The sequence below is a fragment of the Pyricularia grisea genome (genome assembly GCF_004355905.1).
Source record: "Pyricularia grisea strain NI907 chromosome Unknown Pyricularia_grisea_NI907_Scaffold_1, whole genome shotgun sequence".
Classification (NCBI taxonomy): domain Eukaryota; kingdom Fungi; phylum Ascomycota; class Sordariomycetes; order Magnaporthales; family Pyriculariaceae; genus Pyricularia; species Pyricularia grisea.
The window spans coordinates 7,732,820-7,752,166 of NW_022156716.1; the positions used below are offsets into that span (position 1 = coordinate 7,732,820).

Sequence of the window (19,347 nt, forward strand, 5' to 3'; positions counted from 1 at the left end):
AAACTAATTGCAGAGGCTGAAACCCATTCTGACGGGGGATTCAAATCGTATAAACAACCGTCGTCTCCAGCGACTGCTCCACTACGGAGAGAAATGTAGACAGATATTTGCAGAAACTACCTACTCATGGTAGTCCACCAGACCTAAAAATACCACCCAGCTGAGACGGTTTCGTAATACATAGTTGAATCGTAAGTAGAAGACATACAGGTTCGGGCTACCTGGTATACAGCTGAGGGTGTAGAGTGACTCTTGCTAAGCCATGAATGCCATCTGCATCTCCTTCTAGGAGGATATTGAGTCTGTGATTATCTTGGCAATACTTGAAGAGGGCCTTGTCAATACCGATATCTAGAATTTATAAAAGGACCAGGCCCTCACTGCTAATAACATGTTGGTTGCCTCCCTCTCTTCATCACACAAACGTCTTCACTTCTTCCTCAATACATACATTCTCCGCTCAACAAGCTAGTCTTGTCTTTGTTTCTTTCTTACTTATTGTCTTCACCGGCTGGAGCTCTCTAAGCTTTTCATAATAAAAGAAGCAAAAAAATAAAAATAAAAATGCAGTTCTCCACCATCCTCTTCACCCTCTTCGCCAGCGTTGCCCTCACAGCCCCGGCCGTGGACTCCCCTTCCCTCCAGGCCCGCCAGGGTCCGACGGTGGATCCGAGGGTATGTATTCTTCTTCTATAAGACTAGAACAAAGAAACAAAAGTATCCAATCTAGTTTTAGATTACGCAAAACCGCAAACTGACAAATCGTTGGCGATTTCTATAGTGTGACGGCTGCCGTAAAAACTGCTTCTTCACGCCGGGCCCTGACCCGGTGTACAGAGCTTGCATAGACCATTGCAACAAAGACCTACCTTGTCATCTGAGTTATTAGATGAGAAGAGCTTGCGGGCTTTGGGTGGTAGTGGAGGAAGGAGACTAATACTCCCTTATAGAAGCCGCTGTGTCTCGAGTTGGCATCGAACAAAAAAAAAAAAAAATGTTCCTCGGAATAGCCGGGCTCATAATATAACATAACCGTCATCCGGTGCAATCTGTCACAGCCATTGTTTTCCCTATCGCATTAGCGCATGTTCTTCTATGTTGATCGTGTTTGCCAACAGTGTCCCTATACGCCTCGAGCTATTATCCATCGGGTCGCGATTGATGACATTATGGATGATACTGGGGAAACTGTTAAGGTTTTTAAGCCAGTAGCTTCGCTTTTTATGTATAATTTAAATAGAAAGTTGTGTATGTGTCCGACTCTTTACTCTATTTTGCTACTGAGACTCAAATATTTTGAAGTTGGTGCTGCCAATAATAGCAGTGCGATTGGAACCGAAACCAAGCGACTGGCACGTGTTGACATGAAATGATTTGAATGTTAGGTGTCGCATTAGATAATCCGATAGATCGAGTCATCACATGACAGCGAGCGCTGAGTCAGCGTTAGGAGCAGGATAAAAGAGCCTCCGCGCTCTTTTAGCTAGATAGGCGCTACTCAACCCAATACATGGCTCTCCTACCCAATCATTCTGCCTGCACGTGTACGTTGGTGTGCGTCATTAGGCACTACCTTACCTAACTAACCCTGGGCCAAATCCGCTGGCTCTGACCTTGTCGCATCGAGTTTTCACAGCCAGTGGGGGCATGCCAGCCCGGCAGTCGCCCAAACCCCGCAGGCCCTTAAATGCGCGATTCACCCAACGACATGTTGTCAGCAAGCCCGTAAGTGGGTAAGGTAGGTGGATATCTGCAAAGTGCAGCAATCTCGAAAGAAGAATCTGCAAAGGCAATGGAAGTTTGCGTCCAAAACCATCTGTCTAATAATCATCACGTCTCAGCGCTTCCGTGCAGCTACCCTAACAATTGGCAACAAATAGGGGTCAAATAGGGCTGATTATAATGGGACAGCTGAAAGTTTTGAATTGTTTACATTATTTTCACACTGATTTCATGTCATATTTCCAATTGCACTAGGCATGGTAGCATAGGGATAACGTACAGAGCATCGTAAACAACCTGTCGATCGATAGATATCATTGGTGACATCCGTGGACACAACTTATCATTGTCGACAGGAAAGCCACTTGCCCTAGTCCGGTACAACTTAGATTTTAGAAGATCAGCATAGTTATCGGACAAGGCTGCTTTTTGCAGCGCAATAGGTGGATCATTCCCAAAAGAGTTGGCATGTCTTCGAAAGGCCGGCAAGAACTGCCGTCACCAAGAAGGTTCCAAGAAGCTTGGCAAGCTCAAATTGAGCTCAAACAAAGCTACTTCCTTGCCTATCCAGTGAGGCCTCGTTGGTGAGTTTATGGAAAGCTTGGAGAGGAAAACCCAACAAACGACCGATTTTTAGCTTCCAATTCTCTAGGTAGATACTACGTACCTTACCCGAACTAGGTTAGGTATAGGTAGGTGGGTGAAGTGGTTTGGTCGCTACCCTTGGCAGACCGCCATCAAAGCATGTGCGAAGGAGGGCTGCTGGATTCTTTTTTTAATTGCGTCAACCCACAGTCAACAAAGCTTCCCAGCCAGTCCATCTCTTACGCCACCTAGCCCTCAGTGGGATTTAATCTCCTGTCGCACAGCTTCCGATCTCGAACCAGACACACCTCGATTCATTCACCTTGATAAACAGAATTGCCAGCAAAAAAAATAATGGATCCAGACGTTTCCCGCTCCATCACACACCATCCCCATGCTTTCAACCTGCCCTCGCGGGCGCATTCTTCAAGTCCATTTACCGGCCCTCACCGACAGTCCGTCAACGAGCATAATGCAAATAGTACCGCTGTGGAGCTAGATGATGGCCTAGAGTCTGGCAGAAATGACGGGCCAGTGGCAACCGCCAGGCATGCTGCAAACTTAAACAGTGCTGATGTCGAGAGCCAAGTCACAATCGCCCATCGCGGCCAGATCCTGCGGCAGACATTCGAGAGTGATCCTTATGGCCTGTCGCTTGCCTACAAGACGCCCTCCGACCTTGAGCAGATCAAAGCTAACACCTCGAGAAAGCTTCGGTCGCGGAGGCCAACGGATGCGCCAGCGGGCGGCGCGACACGAACTAGCAAGGCCCCGCACGGAGGAATTCTGAGCAAATGCGTCCCGCGCCCGATACAATCAAACATTCAAGCACGTCGCCTCGAGGGCTTCTACGAAAAACAGAATGCTACCATCGAGCGCATGCTCAAGTCTGTAGAAGACCATCGAGCTGATGCGCGCCAAGAGGCTGGAGAGGAGCTACTGCAGTTCCAGATTGGCGTTTGGGGCTCCTTCATCGCCAACATCGTTCTTGCGATACTCCAAGCCTACGCCGCCATCTCGTCTGGATCGCTGTCTCTCTTCACGACCATGGCGGATTCCGTCTTTGACCCGCTGAGCAACCTTACGCTTATCCTGTCCGCTCGAGCCGTGCGACATGTCGATCCATCGCGCTTCCCGTCGGGCAAGGCGCGCCTTGAGACGGTCGGAAATATCATTTTTTGTTTCCTGATGATCTCGGTATCGTTGATTTTGATTGCGTTTTCGGCCCGGGAGCTCACTGAGCGCATGGGATCCGACGAGAGAAACAGCTTCCACCTGCCTTCGGTGATCGCAGTGTGCGTGGCTTTCGGCACCAAATTCACCTTGTTCCTATACACATGGGCCCTGCGTAACCGTTATTCGCAAATCCGAATCCTTTGGCAAGACCACCGTAACGATCTGTTCGTCAATGGCTTCGGTATTCTGACCTCGGTCGGCGGCTCCAAGCTCATCTGGTGGGTTGATCCGATGGGCGCAATCATCTTATCTATCGTGATATCGTGGCTCTGGCTGCGGACTGCCATCTCTGAGTTTCTCTTACTCGTCGGCGTCGTTGCCAACGTTGAGACGCAGCAGCTCATCACCTACGTCTGCTTGACACATTCGCCTCTAATCCAGCAGATCGACACGGTCAGGGTATATCACTCTGGTCCCAGGTTGATCGCTGAGGTTGATATTGTGATGGCAGCCGAGACTTCGCTGCAGGTCCTCCACGATGTGGCTGAGGATTTGCAGATCAAGCTGGAGAGCTTACCGGACGTCGAGAGAGCCTATGTCCACGTAGACTACGAGACCACGCATAAACCAGAGCATGGCTACAAGAAGGATATCTGATGTTAGTCTGCGATGAGGCTTTTAGGGTTCATGCAGTGGCGGCACTGAGACATTTGAGCATTCAAGGGTTCTCCCAAAGGATCATCGTGCTGATGATACCTGAGTCTTATTCTCCAACGATGCGTATTAGTCCAATCCTTTCTTGTCCCATTGCATTAGCGTCAAGTGCCTTCCTGCAGACGTTGGTACAGACGGACAGACAATTGACTTTTGACGCAAGACGGCCCAACACGTCGTCATGATGCGCATTAATGATCAACTGATGTCCTTCAGAATTCGTCTAAAGGTCAGATAAATATGTGATTGGCCACCAATTTATGTCAGTAGGAACAATGAGGATCTTTCGTATGCATCGATTTAACCGCTTATGCTCCTGACGGGCAAGACGATCGGATTGACGCTGGTTGGCTGGTAAAACGAGTTGCAAGCTTGCTGTCCTTATACCTGTTAGTTGGGTCTCGCTTGTGGTCGATGTAATGCGGGGTAGCTATTTCAGTGGATGAAGTTGTGACGCAAAGTGATGCGGATCAGTTATTTTTTTTTTGGGATCTCGAGGACCCATTATGCCCCGGATATTGCGAGTCATGCGCCTTCGAGTTTGCGTTAACTCCTGCGCAACTTGCAAGGGACCTTGTTGACGGGATCCACGGAAGAAAGATTGGATGCCAAGGGTAAAGTCCGATACGAATTGTTCTAACTTCTGGGCACCTCTACGGAAGGTTCTAGCTGTAATGAGTGATAGACGGAACATTTCCACCGTGCTTGTTGTTCTCGTTCCGTACGTCGGTCCAAAACACAGCCCTAGTCCGAGGATAGTCAAGGTTGGAATCTCAAAAAAGGCATTAGATGGCAGCTATAATTAACGTGTGTCGCAGACATGGATGGCGTCTGTTCGTGGCAGGCAAAAAAAAAAAAAAAGTGTCTGGGCTCTCCAGGGTCCACTTTGTATGTACGCAGGTAAAGTAGTAGTACACATGACATGGTCTTGTGTGTTGCATGCAGCATGCAGAATGCCGTAATCAATGTGACGGGATGAACAGGGAAGCTTTGGCGCGTAGTCAAAGCAACTGTGCTACGACCTCATATCAAAATCCTTGACGTGCAGTGACAACACTTTTTTTCTTTTCTCAATGCTGTTAGTGTCCTCAATCTTGAGGTCTGCCGTCTTTCCATTGTCAATTGATAAGTAATATTGAGCTGGTTAAAACTCATGCAATGAGAATGAGTTTCTTGGGCGCTATTGCTGCTTATATTTGAATTCCCTGACCGAGATTGGCGATAAAGAATTGCTTCACTCCTAACCAGGCTGAGCCTAGACCACCTACCTGGACCTGGAATTATTGCTTGTCGCATCTCTTTCGATTTACAGGGATGCTGCACTGCATCTAATTAACTCCACTCCAGCGCAAAACATCCGGCTCCAACTTGCAAAGCCGCGGGCGCACTTGCCATTGCTAGCACCCGCTTTGTCGATCCTACTACGGAAGCGCGCCTTTTCCAATATTTTTTTTCTCTGTCTTCGGCACAACTGCTGTCAACAAAACAAAGTTGCTTCCCCTCGTCGACACTCTTTATCGCCTTTGTCTTGTCGGCCTTTTCTCTTGCTGCATATCAGCATTGATTCTGCTTTTACATTTTCCTCAAACTTTTTTTTTGTCGTTGTTCTTCTCTCTTCAAGTTGTCAGCTTCGTTTTGGCAGTACAAATTACATCTCCCTTGCACAAATCATGGCTGTGCGAGGCGCGGAGGAAGCCTACATTACGGTATGCTATTGGTCGATCCGAACTCTGCAGCGTCCCAAGTAAACACGGCTAACAAGTGATCGGTCGTTCACCAACGACCCGAGACAAAACAGCTTCTGCTGAGTGATAATTATTTGCCAGGTGAGCTTTTCGCAAATCCCAATTAATCTAATTCACCGCACTTTTTGTTAATTCGTTCGCCAGGTGCACTCGTTCTTGCCCATTCGCTTCGCGATGCTGGCACCACAAGGAAACTGGCCGTCATGGTCACTCTAGACACCGTGGCGGCCAAGGTGATCACGCAACTAAAGGTAGGAGGAGACTAGGACACTCTCAATGCGTGCAGTCTTTATACTGATTTCTGGTAATCCCCTGCGCAGGCTGTCTACGACTACGTGATCCCCGTCCCTCGCATACGTAATGAGCGCCCCGCGAACTTGTACCTCATGAACCGACCCGACCTCCACTCGGCTTTCACCAAAGTCAACCTGTGGAAGCAGACCCAGTTCAGCAAGCTGGTATACATCGACGCCGACGTGGTTGCTTACAGGGCACCCGACGAACTCTTTGCGATCGCTCACCCCTTCTCGGCGGCCCCTGACATAGGATGGCCGGACTTGTTCAACACGGGCGTCATGGTCTTGACTCCAAACATGGGTGACTACTATGCGATGATGGCTATGGCAGAGAGGGGAATCTCGTTTGACGGCGCAGATCAGGGTCTTATCAACATGCACTTCCGGCATACGTACAACCGCATCTCGTTCACCTACAACGTCACCCCGTCGGCCCACTACCAATACGTCCCTGCGTACCGCCACTTCCAGTCGAGCATCAATATGGTGCACTTCATTGGCTCTGAAAAGCCGTGGATACAAGGAAGGAACTCTACTGCTGGCGGAGGTGCCTTTGACGAGATGGTAGGCCGGTGGTGGGCTGTTTACGACAGACATTATCGTGCGCCGGTATGTTGACTCAACAAGTGTTATGTTGCTATTTTGTTATGTTTTGGGCGTTTTCTTGCTGACCCAAACACCATGAGCAGACTATTCATGAACCGCAGGTTCAGAGGCCACCAGAAATCGTCCAGCATTTCGTTCGAGGAGAATACCAACCCCCATCCACGTATACTGTAGCTATCGGACAACAGCCACAAATATCCTTACAGCCACCTTCGCCACCACAGGAGTCTCGCGACTCTTCGAGTATCCAAAACCAGCCGCAACAGTATCAACAACAAGAGCATATATATGACAACGGTCAGCATAGCTTGTCGAATTATCGCACTGAGCATTCCCCTCATTCCCACGAGCACCGAGAGTCCCATCATCACCACCATCAAGACGAGCATAATCGAGGTTACCATACCCCTGGTCCAAGTCCTGGCACTTCCCATGCCCATGTCCCTCAAGTCGAGGAAAGCCATACAAGCACAAGCCCTTGCTTTTTCAGCGCTGCTTCTCCAGCATCCAGACCTGGAGCTAACGCTCCCCAAGTCCATAATCAAGAGCACCAGCAACATCAAGCGCCTCAGGAAGCGCACGAGCCAGATCCAGAAAAGCCTCAACCTCCGCCGATGGAACCGAGTTGGGATGCACAAAGGTTAGTTCAGACGCCATGTCCACCGGGAGAACCCCGTCGCTAATTTAGATGAAAAACAATCGTCAGGCAACCCCCTCCGCCGGAATCGAAACCGGAAGCACTGAACTTCCCAAAGATGCATTACGAGATGTCTTCAGACACTAGCGCGTTTGTTCCACCCCAGCGCTACCCGAGTCCCCCAAAGAACATGTACTATGAAGTCCCTCAACATCCACCAGCTCCTCCGGAGCAGAAGCCCCCAGCGATCTTCCCATGGGAAATGAATAGACCTCAGGCGTCGCGGGTCTTTATTAATGATGATGTCGGACCTGTTGAGGCTGAGAAGTCTCCGACAGCGGAAGAGACTGTCGATTACCAGGAATCAGTTGAGCCAGCATCGGAGGAGCCTCGACCAATACCGACCAGCCCACCAATCCAGCAAATATCGAACCCCTGGGAATCATTTTCGCTTACCAATGCCTGGGACGATGTGCCCGGTATCAATCGCTATGTCGGTGCAATCCAAAAAAGTCAAAAGCGGCGAAACCTTGGTCAATCCGCTGGACTTAGTCTGGGCAACCTCGACGACACCCGGGAGGCCCAGGAGGAGCTCGAGGCTGCACTGAGTCGACGGGGATCAACCAAACTCACCGACTTCCCCGTCGATAGACCCAGCCTTCCGGTGACGCCGGCGCCCATGCGGCGAAGCAATTTTTGGGGCGGCGCTGCTGAGTCTCCAAACAATGGCGGCTCAGTCGGCGCCGTACCCGAGGGCGGCCGTCGTCAGCTGTTCCCGGCCGCCGAAGGCGTGCCAGGGCAGTCTGACTGGGTATGTGTGCATGGAACGCGGTGGACTCCTGCGTACTGCCCGTGTAACTTGGCTAACGTGCTACGCCATCACAAGGATCCGGTGGCACAGCTTCATAAACTGGCTAAGCAGCAGTCTGAGTTGCTGTTGCAGAAACTTGGCGACAGTCTCAAATTAGAGAATGTCGGTGATAATGATGTCAGCAACGGTAGGAGTTTCAGGTCCCAGGGTAAGGGCAAGGCTACCATGGAACAAGTGTACCAGGATGGGCCGGTCAAGAGCCCGACGTATGTTATGCATGCGTCGGTGCCGACGGTTCACAGCCCAATGCCAGTCAGGAAGAGCCCTGTGCAAAGTATTCTGGGGGAAGGAGAGGCTGCGGTCCCAAGGACCACGCGACATGACTCGCAGCTTTCAACGACGACAACTGAATATGGGACTGAGGACATGGAGCAGCCGAGCTATAATGGCCCTGGCGCTGCATGGGACAAGAGAGAGGATATCGCGTTGAGGGAGACGCCGATGCCACCCACAGAGGACGAGTTGGATGTACTGGAGACCTGATAAAATGATGGCGAGGGATGGGAGGCGTTACGAGCTTGGTTGTTTCCGTCGGGCTTGATAATTCCATAATGTTAATATGAGGACGCGGAATGGGAAATGTCTCTTTTTCTATGTTAATTCTTTCTTCACTTTCTTGCATCTTTGCTCATCGTGGAATTTTCATGAACAAATTCGCGGAAATCAGGTCGACGTTCTTGGAATTGGTCTCGACTCTTCCTGCCTGACTCTGCTTATACTCGGTGTCATGGCAGGGTAGATATCAGCGGTGCTTTTGTCAGGTGTGATATTTGCCAGACACATATGGTCATTGTTGGTCTTTAAGTGGATAAACACGACACGTTGGCTATCTTGATTTGTGACCTGGTCACTTGCGACGAGAGCTCTGATTTTGTGCATAGTTGAGTTTGATGCGCAGCTTTTGCAGAACATATTTGGCTGCTCTTGAGAAATTACGCAAGCTCCTTGCTTGGATTGTTATAGTCGCTGACGAACTAGAACTAGTGGCAACACATCAAGGCTTAGTTGCGAACCGTTTGTCCGAAGTCTGGAGCTAATGCAGTGGCTTTCTGTCGACCGTTTTGGTTTTCCAAAATGATATTAGACTAGGTCTAGAATAGTTATAGGTTTCTCGCAATCTTCAACAGGCCGAAGATGGAAACAAAACGGATACAGTTTGATGGTCTTTTTTAGAGGAACGTTAAACAGAAAGCTTGTTTTGTTTTCCATCAATTATCAATAACCGCCCGAACTTCAAAGTTGCTTACCACTGCGAAATTTGCCGGAGATTTAAGTTTTGACAGGTCGACCTTGGAACCTCTACCTGCACGTCGGACAACTGGGCTTGCGGTTTTCGGCACTGAGATCCTCATGACTTTGTAATAGTTTTGTCGGCACTAGGCGGGACTAGACGCCTTCCGGAGTGCATGCCGCATGTCGAAACCCTCACGGGAGCTTCGGCACAGAGATTCAGATGAACGAGGGAAAGCCAACTACTTTGTGTGATGAGCGAGACTACCACGCTAGGCGCCTGCATACTTGGGGGCCGCGTGCCGAAACTCACACGGGAGCTTCGGCACAGAGGTTCAGATGAACGAGGGAAATCCAACATATATATAGTATTCTATTCATGTTCGAAGCAGTGATTCTTCAAGTCGATTAACTCGGACAACTTCCTTATATATAACTCCCTTTGTATCAACTTGAGAAAACAAAACAGTAAATATGGCTGCAGTAGCTTCAGCAGCGAGCCAAATCGCCGCCTCACGGGGCTTGCCGATTGACACAAACACCAACACGCCTAGCTGGGTGGAACAGGTTCCGCTGCCTCTCGACGAGGATTCGAGAAAACTCTTTATCGAATACGCCAAGATCCCTGAGGCAGAGCTAGAGAAGCACCTCATAGAAGCTGTAAGCACATGATCCCTACTGCGAAGGCCACAGCTGTGCTGACATTTTCCCTCCAAAAACACAGCGAATGCGGGCTTGGGAATGTTGCCCTTATCCTTGCATTGGTCATTGGTTGTTTCTCATGCTGCAACTGAGAAAAAATCCCGAGTTTGAAGAAGCAGTACGCCGTACTCGGCAGGGTCATAAGCTTTTGGATATTGGTTGTGCCGTCGGTCAAGACCTACGCGACTTGGTTGGTTACCCCCCCTTTTATTTGTGTGCTCAACCACGACAAGCCATACAGGAAAGAAAGGACTGGAGGGGAAACATACAGATTCAAATCGAGGGCTAACTACAGCCTGAACATCCACAGGCCCACGCCGGAGCTCCCCAAACCATGCTCTACGGCATAGACCTGATAGAGCACTTCTTCGAGGCCGGCAAGTTCCTGTTCAGGGATCCGGACGTGCAGATCACGTTCCGGCAGGCCGACGTGCTGGAACCGGACGCACTGCAGGACTGGCGCGGCAACTTCTCCATCGTCACCTGCAACTACGTCTTTCATCTCATGGGAATCGAGGATCAGGAGAAGCTTGCCGGGGCGATCCTCAAGCTGCTGAGCGGCAAGCCCGACGATCTGGTCTTTGGCAGGACCGGCGGTACGGAGGGCGAGGGCCGCCACGAGGCGTTCCGCGAGGATTTAAAGCTGTACCGCCATTCGACCAAGAGCATGGAGGAGCTGTGGACCTGTGTGGCGGCGAAGTATGGCAGGAAGGCCGTGGTGGAGTCGTGGATCGATCCGAGCCCCCTGCCGCAGTCACATTGGGCTCTCGCGATCAACAAGGACTTTGAGCCGGTTAGGAACCTCATCTTTTCCGTCCGGCTCTCCTAGATCCGCGGGTTGTGGCTTCCAGGGTAGCGCGCTCCTATGGTGTTTCGTGGTATTATTAAAATTGATGTCTTGTTGATTCACGAGCAGATATGCGAGTGGGTAGATAACGTGTATAACCACGTCGTCCCAGAACACGCAGCAGAATTTTCAACAGATTCATGCGAGCTTGTAGATAGTTGCAGATAACCAATACTTAGTTATGCACAATCATACCGATTTTGGTATTTGTTTTTATTTTTTATTTTCCTTGTTATTTTTATTTTTCACCAATCGCAGCGACCATATGATTTATATCAACAAATATCAAGGTTACCCTTGTACTGTTATTAGTACCCGTTGCAGTAGATAGATCTTGGCGTCAGATGACTGGTGGCGCTGAGTAATCGTTATTAGCACGATAACATGCTCTTATACGCTCATCAGATGAAATAGCGCTACTAACTCGTATACAGGGCTCTCCCACCCAATTAACGGGACTGCACATGTACATCGGTGAACGTCAATACCGAAAGCTGTTAACAAGTCTTCGATTATAAATGTTGCAAATTATAAATCAAGCTCAGTACTTGTCGATGCCGGACTTGATATAGATCCCGTATCTCTTCTATATAAACAGGATCTTATTCCACAAACAATGTGGCTTTCGTGATGCTAAGATGTAGTCCACTAATTCATACAAGCACAATAGCATAATTCCTCTCCTCAAACTCATCCACCCTCTCTTCAACCACAATCACAGACCAGACCTACAAACAACAATGCCCTACGACGCAAACACCACAGGAACCGCCCTGGCGGCAGATTATGCGTCACAAATCGCAAACAAGACCATATTGACCACGGGCGTGTCCCAAAAGAGCCTGGGCGGCGCCTTCGTGACCACCCTGGCCAGCGCATCCCCGGCCCTACTGATCCTCGCGGGCCGCAGCGTCGCCAAGATCGAGGAGACCGCCGAGGCCATACGTGCCGTGGTCCCCAACGTTCCCATTCGCATCCTGGAGCTTGACCTGGCCGACAAGAAGTCCGTGAGGAAGGCCGCGGCCACGGTGCTGGCGTGGGACGACGTGCCGGGCATCGACGTCCTGATGAACAACGCTTCGATCATAACGAACGAGTACAAGACCATCGACGGGGTCGAGCAGCAGTTTGCCGTCAACCACCTGGGCCCGTTCTTGTTCACGAACCTGGTGCTGCCAAAGGTGCTCGCCGTCAAGGGCCGGGTGGTTAATGTGGCTAGTGAAGGGCATCGGTTTAGTAATGTCCGGTTTATGGATTTGAACTTTGAGGTGCGTTTTCTGTATTGTGTCTAGAGATTGTGAGGAGGGCGCGAGCAAACTGACAAAATTGAGGGAAAAAAACAGGACGGTAAGATATACGAAAAATGGCGAGCCTACGGCCAAAGCAAAACGGCCACCATGCTCTTCTCGCTGGCTTTGGCCCGCAGGCTGGGCGGCCGAGGGCTGGTGACCAACAGTCTGCACCCAGGAACCATATTGACCCCGATGGCGAGCGATATGGATCTTGCTGTCGAGACAGAACAGTTGAGTAGGTGTCTATTGCGTGACGTTTCTTTTTTTCCCGTGTGATATAAGAATATCGTGCACAAGCTAACGAGAAGCAGAGGCGATCGACCAATACATTGGATACTACCCTAAGAAACCGGTAATGCTCAAGACCCTCGACCAGGGGGTGGCCACTCACATGTTTGCCGCGTTTGAACCCGGATTGAAAGGTATGTTGTTGATTCCCCCCCCCCCTGATATCGCCTGCTGCGAGCGGTTGCTGATCCTGTTCTCTTTTTTTGCTTTTCTTCTCAGACCACAACGGAGCCTTTCTAATCGACTGCCACGTCGCCGACCCTTTTGTAGAGTTTGTTACGCCTTGGGCAACCAGTGAGGTTGAGGCGGAAAAGCTTTGGCGGTTGAGCGAGGAGTTGGTCGGGGAGAAGTTCAACTGGTGAAAATCACCTATCTGACTAGGTCTTCTTGACTATGCCGAGAGGAAGGCATTCAAGTAGTTACATGCTCCTCACATCTAATTCCCATACTAAGTTACTTGCTATCTCCGCCCCAGAAAATACAGTATCATATCCTCTCGCCTATCATGCCTCTCGAGAGGTCAACCGCCGTGAGCCAGTCGAATCCCTGAGCCAGGCGCATATATTTCGAGTCTCGAAACGCCGTCGGTACATAACAGACCCAGCATTTCTGGTTGGCTTTGCAGTAACTGGCGTATGAGAATGAAGGTGCTACAAGGTTGCGTGTGCACAACGCTTGGAAGGCGAGTCCCGTGGTCCCAGCCTCGATCTCCTCCTCGCTTGTAAAGAGTTCAAAGCTCTAAAAGTTGTCAGCGTCCCCGTTCGTGTGGTTGATCTTGTTGCATCCAAGACACAGGAGGTCTAGGAAACGGTCGAGCCAGCTCCACTTATTACACGTACCGTTTATGCCTCTGGGAATACCGTGCCTGGTGCCGTTGGGGAGCTTGAGGATGGAGGGCTTGAACAAGGGGGTTCGTTACTGAGGTAAAATCCAAAACAAAATGTATGTGCTCGAGTATGCTGTACTCCAGCAGTCCTATTGAGCGGCGATAAGCAAATGCGTCTTGTTGTCTTCGCGTATTGGACCTGAATGTAACTCGAAAGAAGAGTGAAAGAAGCGTTGCCATCGGGACTGATACGCCGACCAGAGACTAGCGACGAGGTACCGGTCTGTACTGAATTTCTGGGGGCTTGCTTCTAATCACGGCCGTCCACAGGATCTAAATATGGGATCTTGACGTTTCCTCACAAGTCCATGGTATTCAACTTGGAGGTCTGGAGTTGAAAACAGGCGTCGTGCGCAGTCTCGTAATTCGGCCAAGGTTTGCCTGCAAGATGGATGGCCTGCTCATCTGTTCTGGCAGTGTAACCAGTCCAAGAAACCAGGAAGCTAGCTGCACTGGTGTCGAAGTAGGTGGCCAGCCAGGCTAGTGCCGCCGTCACGAACGGGGACGGCAAGCTGCTGCTGCGAAGTCTTTTCATCTCCCCGATGTGGAAGTCGGATTTGGGAACTGATTTGGCGTTTGGAAAAACCGCATACCGACAATCAAGCCCTGCTAAATCAAAACCAAAGACACAATTTGTAAGGTTGGAAAGCTGGTAATAGGATAAAGGGCGTATGTCGTACTGGAGACCGTTCGGCTGTGTCACTGGTTAGTGAGCTCCCATGCCTGTTGTGTAGGCCAAGGAAAAGGGGCGCACATATATACGCCCTGCCGTGATCTACATGTTTCGCGCATGTGAAAAAAGGAAATACCCGTGAGCACAGACTTTGGGTCCTATCAACCAAGAAGAACCCCTCGGGGACAGCCAAGCCAAGACTGCTCCTTTGGCACCTTTGAGTCTTTGACCCCTTGATTCGATTCATCGGATGGTTGAGGTTGAAGCAGAATTAAAGTTAAGCACTAATACCGAGCCACTAGGTGTCCTGCTTCCAGCCTTGCACCAGATGTTCACATCTTGACATCTTAGGGCTACCGAGAAAGCAGCAGTCATGAACTACAATAGCACATGTCGACCCAGACATTGTAAAATAGCTTGTCAACTGCGGAGCCTCCCCACCCGTCTTGGACCGAGTTCGTGACTCACCAGAACCTGCACCTTAACATCTCTTGCCCAACTAGTCCTCGCAAACACCCTGGCAGCTGTTACGAAAGGGGTCGCGGAACCTCCAGTCTCGACGCCGTCATGTGGAGCTATCAGACACACTTTCTCGGGCCGCATTCGGCCACGGCCCTGACCACGGGCGCTTTCAATCCGTAAAGATAAAATTTACTTAGGGACTGGAGTAAGAGAAAGATCATTACAAAGAACATGGAGAGATGCTCTTTCGTATGCAAGCATGTAATTTGAACAATGTTTTGATCAACCTGAAAGCAAACCAAACGAATGTGGTGGCTTGAACACATATAAATGTAATTCAACCAATAGTTTTAACTAAAGAACAACAAAGAAACACGAGTGTGGTAGCTTTTATGCAGTAAAACAAAGGCGCGACGGATAGTTTATCAGAACAAAACAAGAAAATCAAATTTGTTTAACTGCCCTTGGACTTCTGCATACAGCAGATCTCCCGTGCCTCCGGATCCGGAATCAGCGCCGCATAAAGGCGCATGCACTCTCCTATAAAGGTGTCCGCAGCGTTTAATATATCACTTTTGGATAACCTCCGGTTGATCTCGGAGGTAACTAGACTAGTTTTTCTTCTCCCCCTTGAACGGGATAAGCGTTTTGGGTGTTTGTAGTGACTACAGGGGTAGAGACAGCGGCGGTAACCGACGTAATAGGAGTGAGAATAATTGAGGTCTTCATTTTACAAAAAATGGTTATCTTTGCAGTTTGAAAATCTTTATTGGAGGTATAGAAGAGGAGCTTAAATAAAAAGCAAGAAGTATAACACTGAAATTAGTAGAGAAAAGGTTGCAATGTAACTATATTGTTAGATTGGTAGGAAGATGGAGTGATAATTAAAGTTGTCTTTTTTCATTAACAGTATACCAACGCACCTTATATATCCTAGTTTGCATTCTTGTTCCCATATGTAAACTGCTCTATAACTACATATAGAATATTATGAAATAAAGGTTTTACTCGAATGAAATCATGTAATAATTAAAGTAGGAATTACAAAAAGTTGCAGGATTTTCTAACTTTGTTAATAAGAATAAGGGTGCCATATCCCCAGGAACTGGCTCGTGAACCAACGAAGCAATTCGATTAATTTGCTTCCTATTCTGTTAATTAAAGTAGAAAAGGTTAGTTATAAAGTAGGCTTTGGATCTGTACAACGGAGATAGGCCCTTTTATACGGACCTACCCCCTGTCGACTGTGGATAAGTAATGCATACGCAAATGCAACGTAATTATGAACAAACAATAACTTTTATTATATAGATAACTTTCGGACTCGCTGCTTTTTGCAGGTTCCGACCAAGTGGTGTTCAGCCATTATATTGCAAATAACAATTTCGCAGCATTAGCATGTCGTACAGCATATATGGCTAATTATAAGGACGAGGTATTATCTCTTAACTAGAATTAATGTGTGCGAGGATTTATAAATATGTTTGCCCAGAAACATTCTATTTTTGACAAATTTTGAAGTATTATCTGGGGAGTAAACATTTGTATAATTATTAATTCCCTTCCCACTTCCTTTGATATTTATCAAAAACAGTACAACTACGCTTGGGTTCACGAATAGTTTTCTGCTATTTGGAAATTTAACGTCCCATTTATTTATTCCTCCATTTAAAACGTTTACAATATGCGTTTCCGGTTTTGCTGCCGCCATTCTTTTCTGTAAGCAATAACTGGTGGACGACACTAAGCAACGGCCATGCCGAGGTGGTCAAGGTGCTGCTCGAACAGGGAGCCGATTGGATAATTGCACGCGATAATGGTTAAAGCCGGTTATGGTAAAGATGGTGCAGTTAATGTGGACGTTTTGGGCGTCGTTGGTTAACGCATGTAAGTTAACACCATAGGATCGAAACAGCGACTTGCTGCTGCCTTTTTTGTACCTGAAGTGCAGCACAACCAATCACCAGACAGTGGAAACGCCGTCTTTTAGTGCACACTCGCACTTGGCACTTGCAAAACATCGCCAATGTTTCCTCTCAGCTCTTGACCAGGTGTTTACTCGGTTTATAAAGTCGCAGGACTGTTACGACAGCAAAGCAAAAAAATTAATTTCAACCAACATCACCAATCACCAGCTAAAAACATCCGTCTCCAACACAAACACCGTCTTGTTTTTCTTCCCAGCCCCGACCACGGCCATCCTCGCATCGTCGCAAAGGCCCGCAGGTCCGCACACGACAACGCCCACTCTTTCCCACCCGGACTCGACCTCGTGCGCCAAGAGCGCCTCGACGTCCAGCCGCTGGCCTACCGATATCATATTGTCCGCCACGCCGCTCAGTGCAAACTCGAGGTCCTGCAACAGGGGGCGGTCCGTCTCCCTCAGGCTCCATGCCAGCTTGACGTTGACGTGCGCGCGCGTCCACGCCAGCAGCCCTGTAATTCCGATGCCCCCGCCGACGAGCAGCACGCGGTCGCACTTGAGCACGTCGCGGCTCGGGTTCCCGCGGTACGGCCCGTCCAGGAGCACGGGGATACCGACGCGCCTGTGCAGCAGGCTGGTGATGCCGGCGTGCCTCTTGACGTAAATGGAGATGCCGCCGGTGCCCGCCGCGATCCGCGGAGGTTTGTTGGTCTCGACGTCGCCCGACGACGCCTGCGCGAGCGGGTTGTGCACCGGCCGCAGCATGGCCGTGTGCGTGATGGAGAACGGGTGGCTTTCCCAAAAGCCCAGTGGCCGCAGCGTGGGGAAGTGGACAAAGGCGTAGCGGCCCGGATCGGCAGGCCAGCGCACGCCCGTGATGTCGAGGCGCACGACGTCGGACTCGGGCGACAGCTCGACGACGTCTGCGCGGCGGATGCCGTTCTTGACCACCCGCAACACGCGCGCGAGGCGGTCGAAGAACCACAGGGCGATCACCATATACAACCACAACTCGTATATGCCGCTGAAGGCCTTCCAATAATATATATGGTACCAGCAGCCAACAATGACAAAAACGGCCAGCAAAACGTGCAAGATTAGGAAAAACTCGTAAGAGTTGCGGCGAAACCAGACACTGCTTTGGAAAAGGATTATGACCAGGCAGAGCGTCGCCACGATACCCCAAGCCCAATAGGGTTTATGGACTTCGGCCGAATATGTGCCATTGTCGATATAAGCGGCTAAAAGGGTGATTGAGTGGACAATGGCATGGAGGGTGCAAATGCGTGCTACCCATCGGTGCAGGATTACAAACGTCGAAAACGGCCAATCTGTAAGCCAGAGCAAGATGTTATTGCGAGACGAAAACAAAACGGTAAGAGGCAGCAAGGCGAAGGAGATGTGCCCAGTACGGTAACCAACATAAGCCAAAAGTTCACCCGATTTGCTGAAGCCCCATGGGTGGGTTTGCGGGAAGTTCTGATAGGTAATGGCGCCGAGAATGATGTTGAGGGCGAGAAACATCAGAATCCAAAGCCCCTGGCCCACGGTCGGGGCGTTTCCCAAAGAATATGGGAGAATGCGCATATTGTACCCCGCGACCGAGGCCTGTTCAATATACGGTCGCAGTTTGTCGATGGCGCTGGTGAGAAACGGGGCATGGTTCATGGCCGAGAGCACGACGGGTGTTGCTACTCCAACAGCGATGATGACGATTCTTGGAGTTTGTCAGTCTTCTTTTTGGATGGATGACCTGGCTAGGGGGAGGGGGTTGCTCACACATAGGTCGACTGAATGGCCTCTTCCCAGTCGAAGAAGCGGTCGAAGTCGTACTGGTACTGGTAGTCGGCATCCGAGATGAGCGCCGTATAGTTGAGTGTGTCGCCTTTCTTGAAGGTCCGCTCCGGGCGCGAGGTGTTGGCCAGTACAGCGCCGTAGGTCCATTCGGGGGCGATGGCCGGGTCACCGGTGGCTTGGTCGGCCCAGTAGGCCTCGAGCTTTGCGGCGTTGACACCGTCAGAGGGGCAGCGGGTGCCCATACAGTAGGCCAAAGTGGAGAGGAAGTCGATGTTGTCCGCGATGCAGGACGCCGAGGGCGAGCCGCTGTTCATGTCCATGCCGCTCATGTTCATGCCGCTCATGCTGTTGTCCATGTCGGGGCAGTCAAGCGGCGCGGAGGCGATGACTGCCCTGCACGAGTAAGCACATGCCGGATCGTACCAGTACTGTCCATAGCCGATCAGGCCCGTCTTGTAGCCAGCTGCCACTTCAAAGAATGCAACCAGCGAGGCGAATGAGGTTCTCATCTTGTGCATTGTGCTTTTTCACCAAGGACGGTGACGGCAGTCGATGCAACGCAGAGCAACAGAACCTTGAGGGTTTAAAATGCAACGCGAACGCCAAGACACATAATAGGCCGGAGGGAGGTTGGGCGCATGGAAATTATAGGTGCGTTGGTCAAGGTTTCGATACTCCCGTGTTCAAAGTCAAGCTGCAGCATGGATAGTGATTTTCCCCACTCGAACACAAACTCGAACGTAACCCCAGATGAAATTATATGCGCAAACTCGCTCACTATCCCTGCAGCCTCGACTATTAGTGGTGTGCTAAATTCATCAGGCCGTATGCGCACGTTTAAATGCCACTTTCGATTGGCTATGTCAAAACCAAGTCCGTCCTACTGATTGCAAC

At 49.9% G+C, this 19,347-nt stretch overlaps 6 protein-coding genes across 6 annotated transcripts; 5 read left to right on the forward strand and 1 right to left on the reverse strand.

Annotated features, from left to right (window-relative positions):
- Nucleotides 1–564: 564 nt before the first annotated feature.
- On the forward strand, nt 565–889 carry PgNI_02358 (uncharacterized protein; the record flags this gene model as incomplete). Its single annotated transcript, XM_031122425.1, has 2 exons — nt 565–675; nt 782–889. The coding sequence occupies 2 exons, from the start codon at nt 565–567 to the stop codon at nt 887–889; spliced, it is 219 nt and encodes a 72-aa protein (XP_030987070.1).
- A 1,772-nt stretch (nt 890–2,661) lies between these two features.
- PgNI_02359 (uncharacterized protein) lies at nt 2,662–4,140 on the forward strand (the record flags this gene model as incomplete). Its single annotated transcript, XM_031122426.1, has 1 exon — nt 2,662–4,140. The coding sequence occupies one exon, from the start codon at nt 2,662–2,664 to the stop codon at nt 4,138–4,140; it is 1,479 nt and encodes a 492-aa protein (XP_030987069.1).
- Nucleotides 4,141–5,727: 1,587 nt separating this feature from the next.
- PgNI_02360 (uncharacterized protein) lies at nt 5,728–9,012 on the forward strand. The gene is made up of 7 exons (XM_031122427.1): nt 5,728–5,903; nt 5,996–6,023; nt 6,087–6,193; nt 6,263–6,847; nt 6,928–7,484; nt 7,551–8,292; nt 8,368–9,012. The coding sequence occupies exons 1-7, from the start codon at nt 5,868–5,870 to the stop codon at nt 8,833–8,835; spliced, it is 2,523 nt and encodes an 840-aa protein (XP_030985834.1). The 5' UTR covers nt 5,728–5,867; the 3' UTR covers nt 8,836–9,012.
- A 1,044-nt stretch (nt 9,013–10,056) lies between these two features.
- PgNI_02361 (uncharacterized protein) lies at nt 10,057–11,113 on the forward strand (the record flags this gene model as incomplete). Its single annotated transcript, XM_031122428.1, has 3 exons — nt 10,057–10,242; nt 10,307–10,474; nt 10,580–11,113. 3 exons carry the CDS (start codon nt 10,057–10,059, stop codon nt 11,111–11,113), a joined length of 888 nt encoding a protein of 295 aa, XP_030985835.1.
- A 477-nt stretch (nt 11,114–11,590) lies between these two features.
- On the forward strand, nt 11,591–14,910 carry PgNI_02362 (uncharacterized protein). The gene is made up of 4 exons (XM_031122429.1): nt 11,591–12,399; nt 12,475–12,658; nt 12,735–12,845; nt 12,931–14,910. Exons 1-4 carry the CDS (start codon nt 11,872–11,874, stop codon nt 13,071–13,073), a joined length of 966 nt encoding a protein of 321 aa, XP_030985836.1. The 5' UTR covers nt 11,591–11,871; the 3' UTR covers nt 13,074–14,910.
- Nucleotides 14,911–16,423: 1,513 nt separating this feature from the next.
- Nucleotides 16,424–19,048, reverse strand: PgNI_02363 (uncharacterized protein). The gene is made up of 2 exons (XM_031122430.1): nt 18,436–19,048; nt 16,424–18,373 (listed from the first exon to the last, which is right to left on the reverse strand). The coding sequence occupies exons 1-2, from the start codon at nt 18,969–18,971 to the stop codon at nt 16,861–16,863; spliced, it is 2,049 nt and encodes a 682-aa protein (XP_030985837.1). The 5' UTR covers nt 18,972–19,048; the 3' UTR covers nt 16,424–16,860.
- Nucleotides 19,049–19,347: the final 299 nt, after the last annotated feature.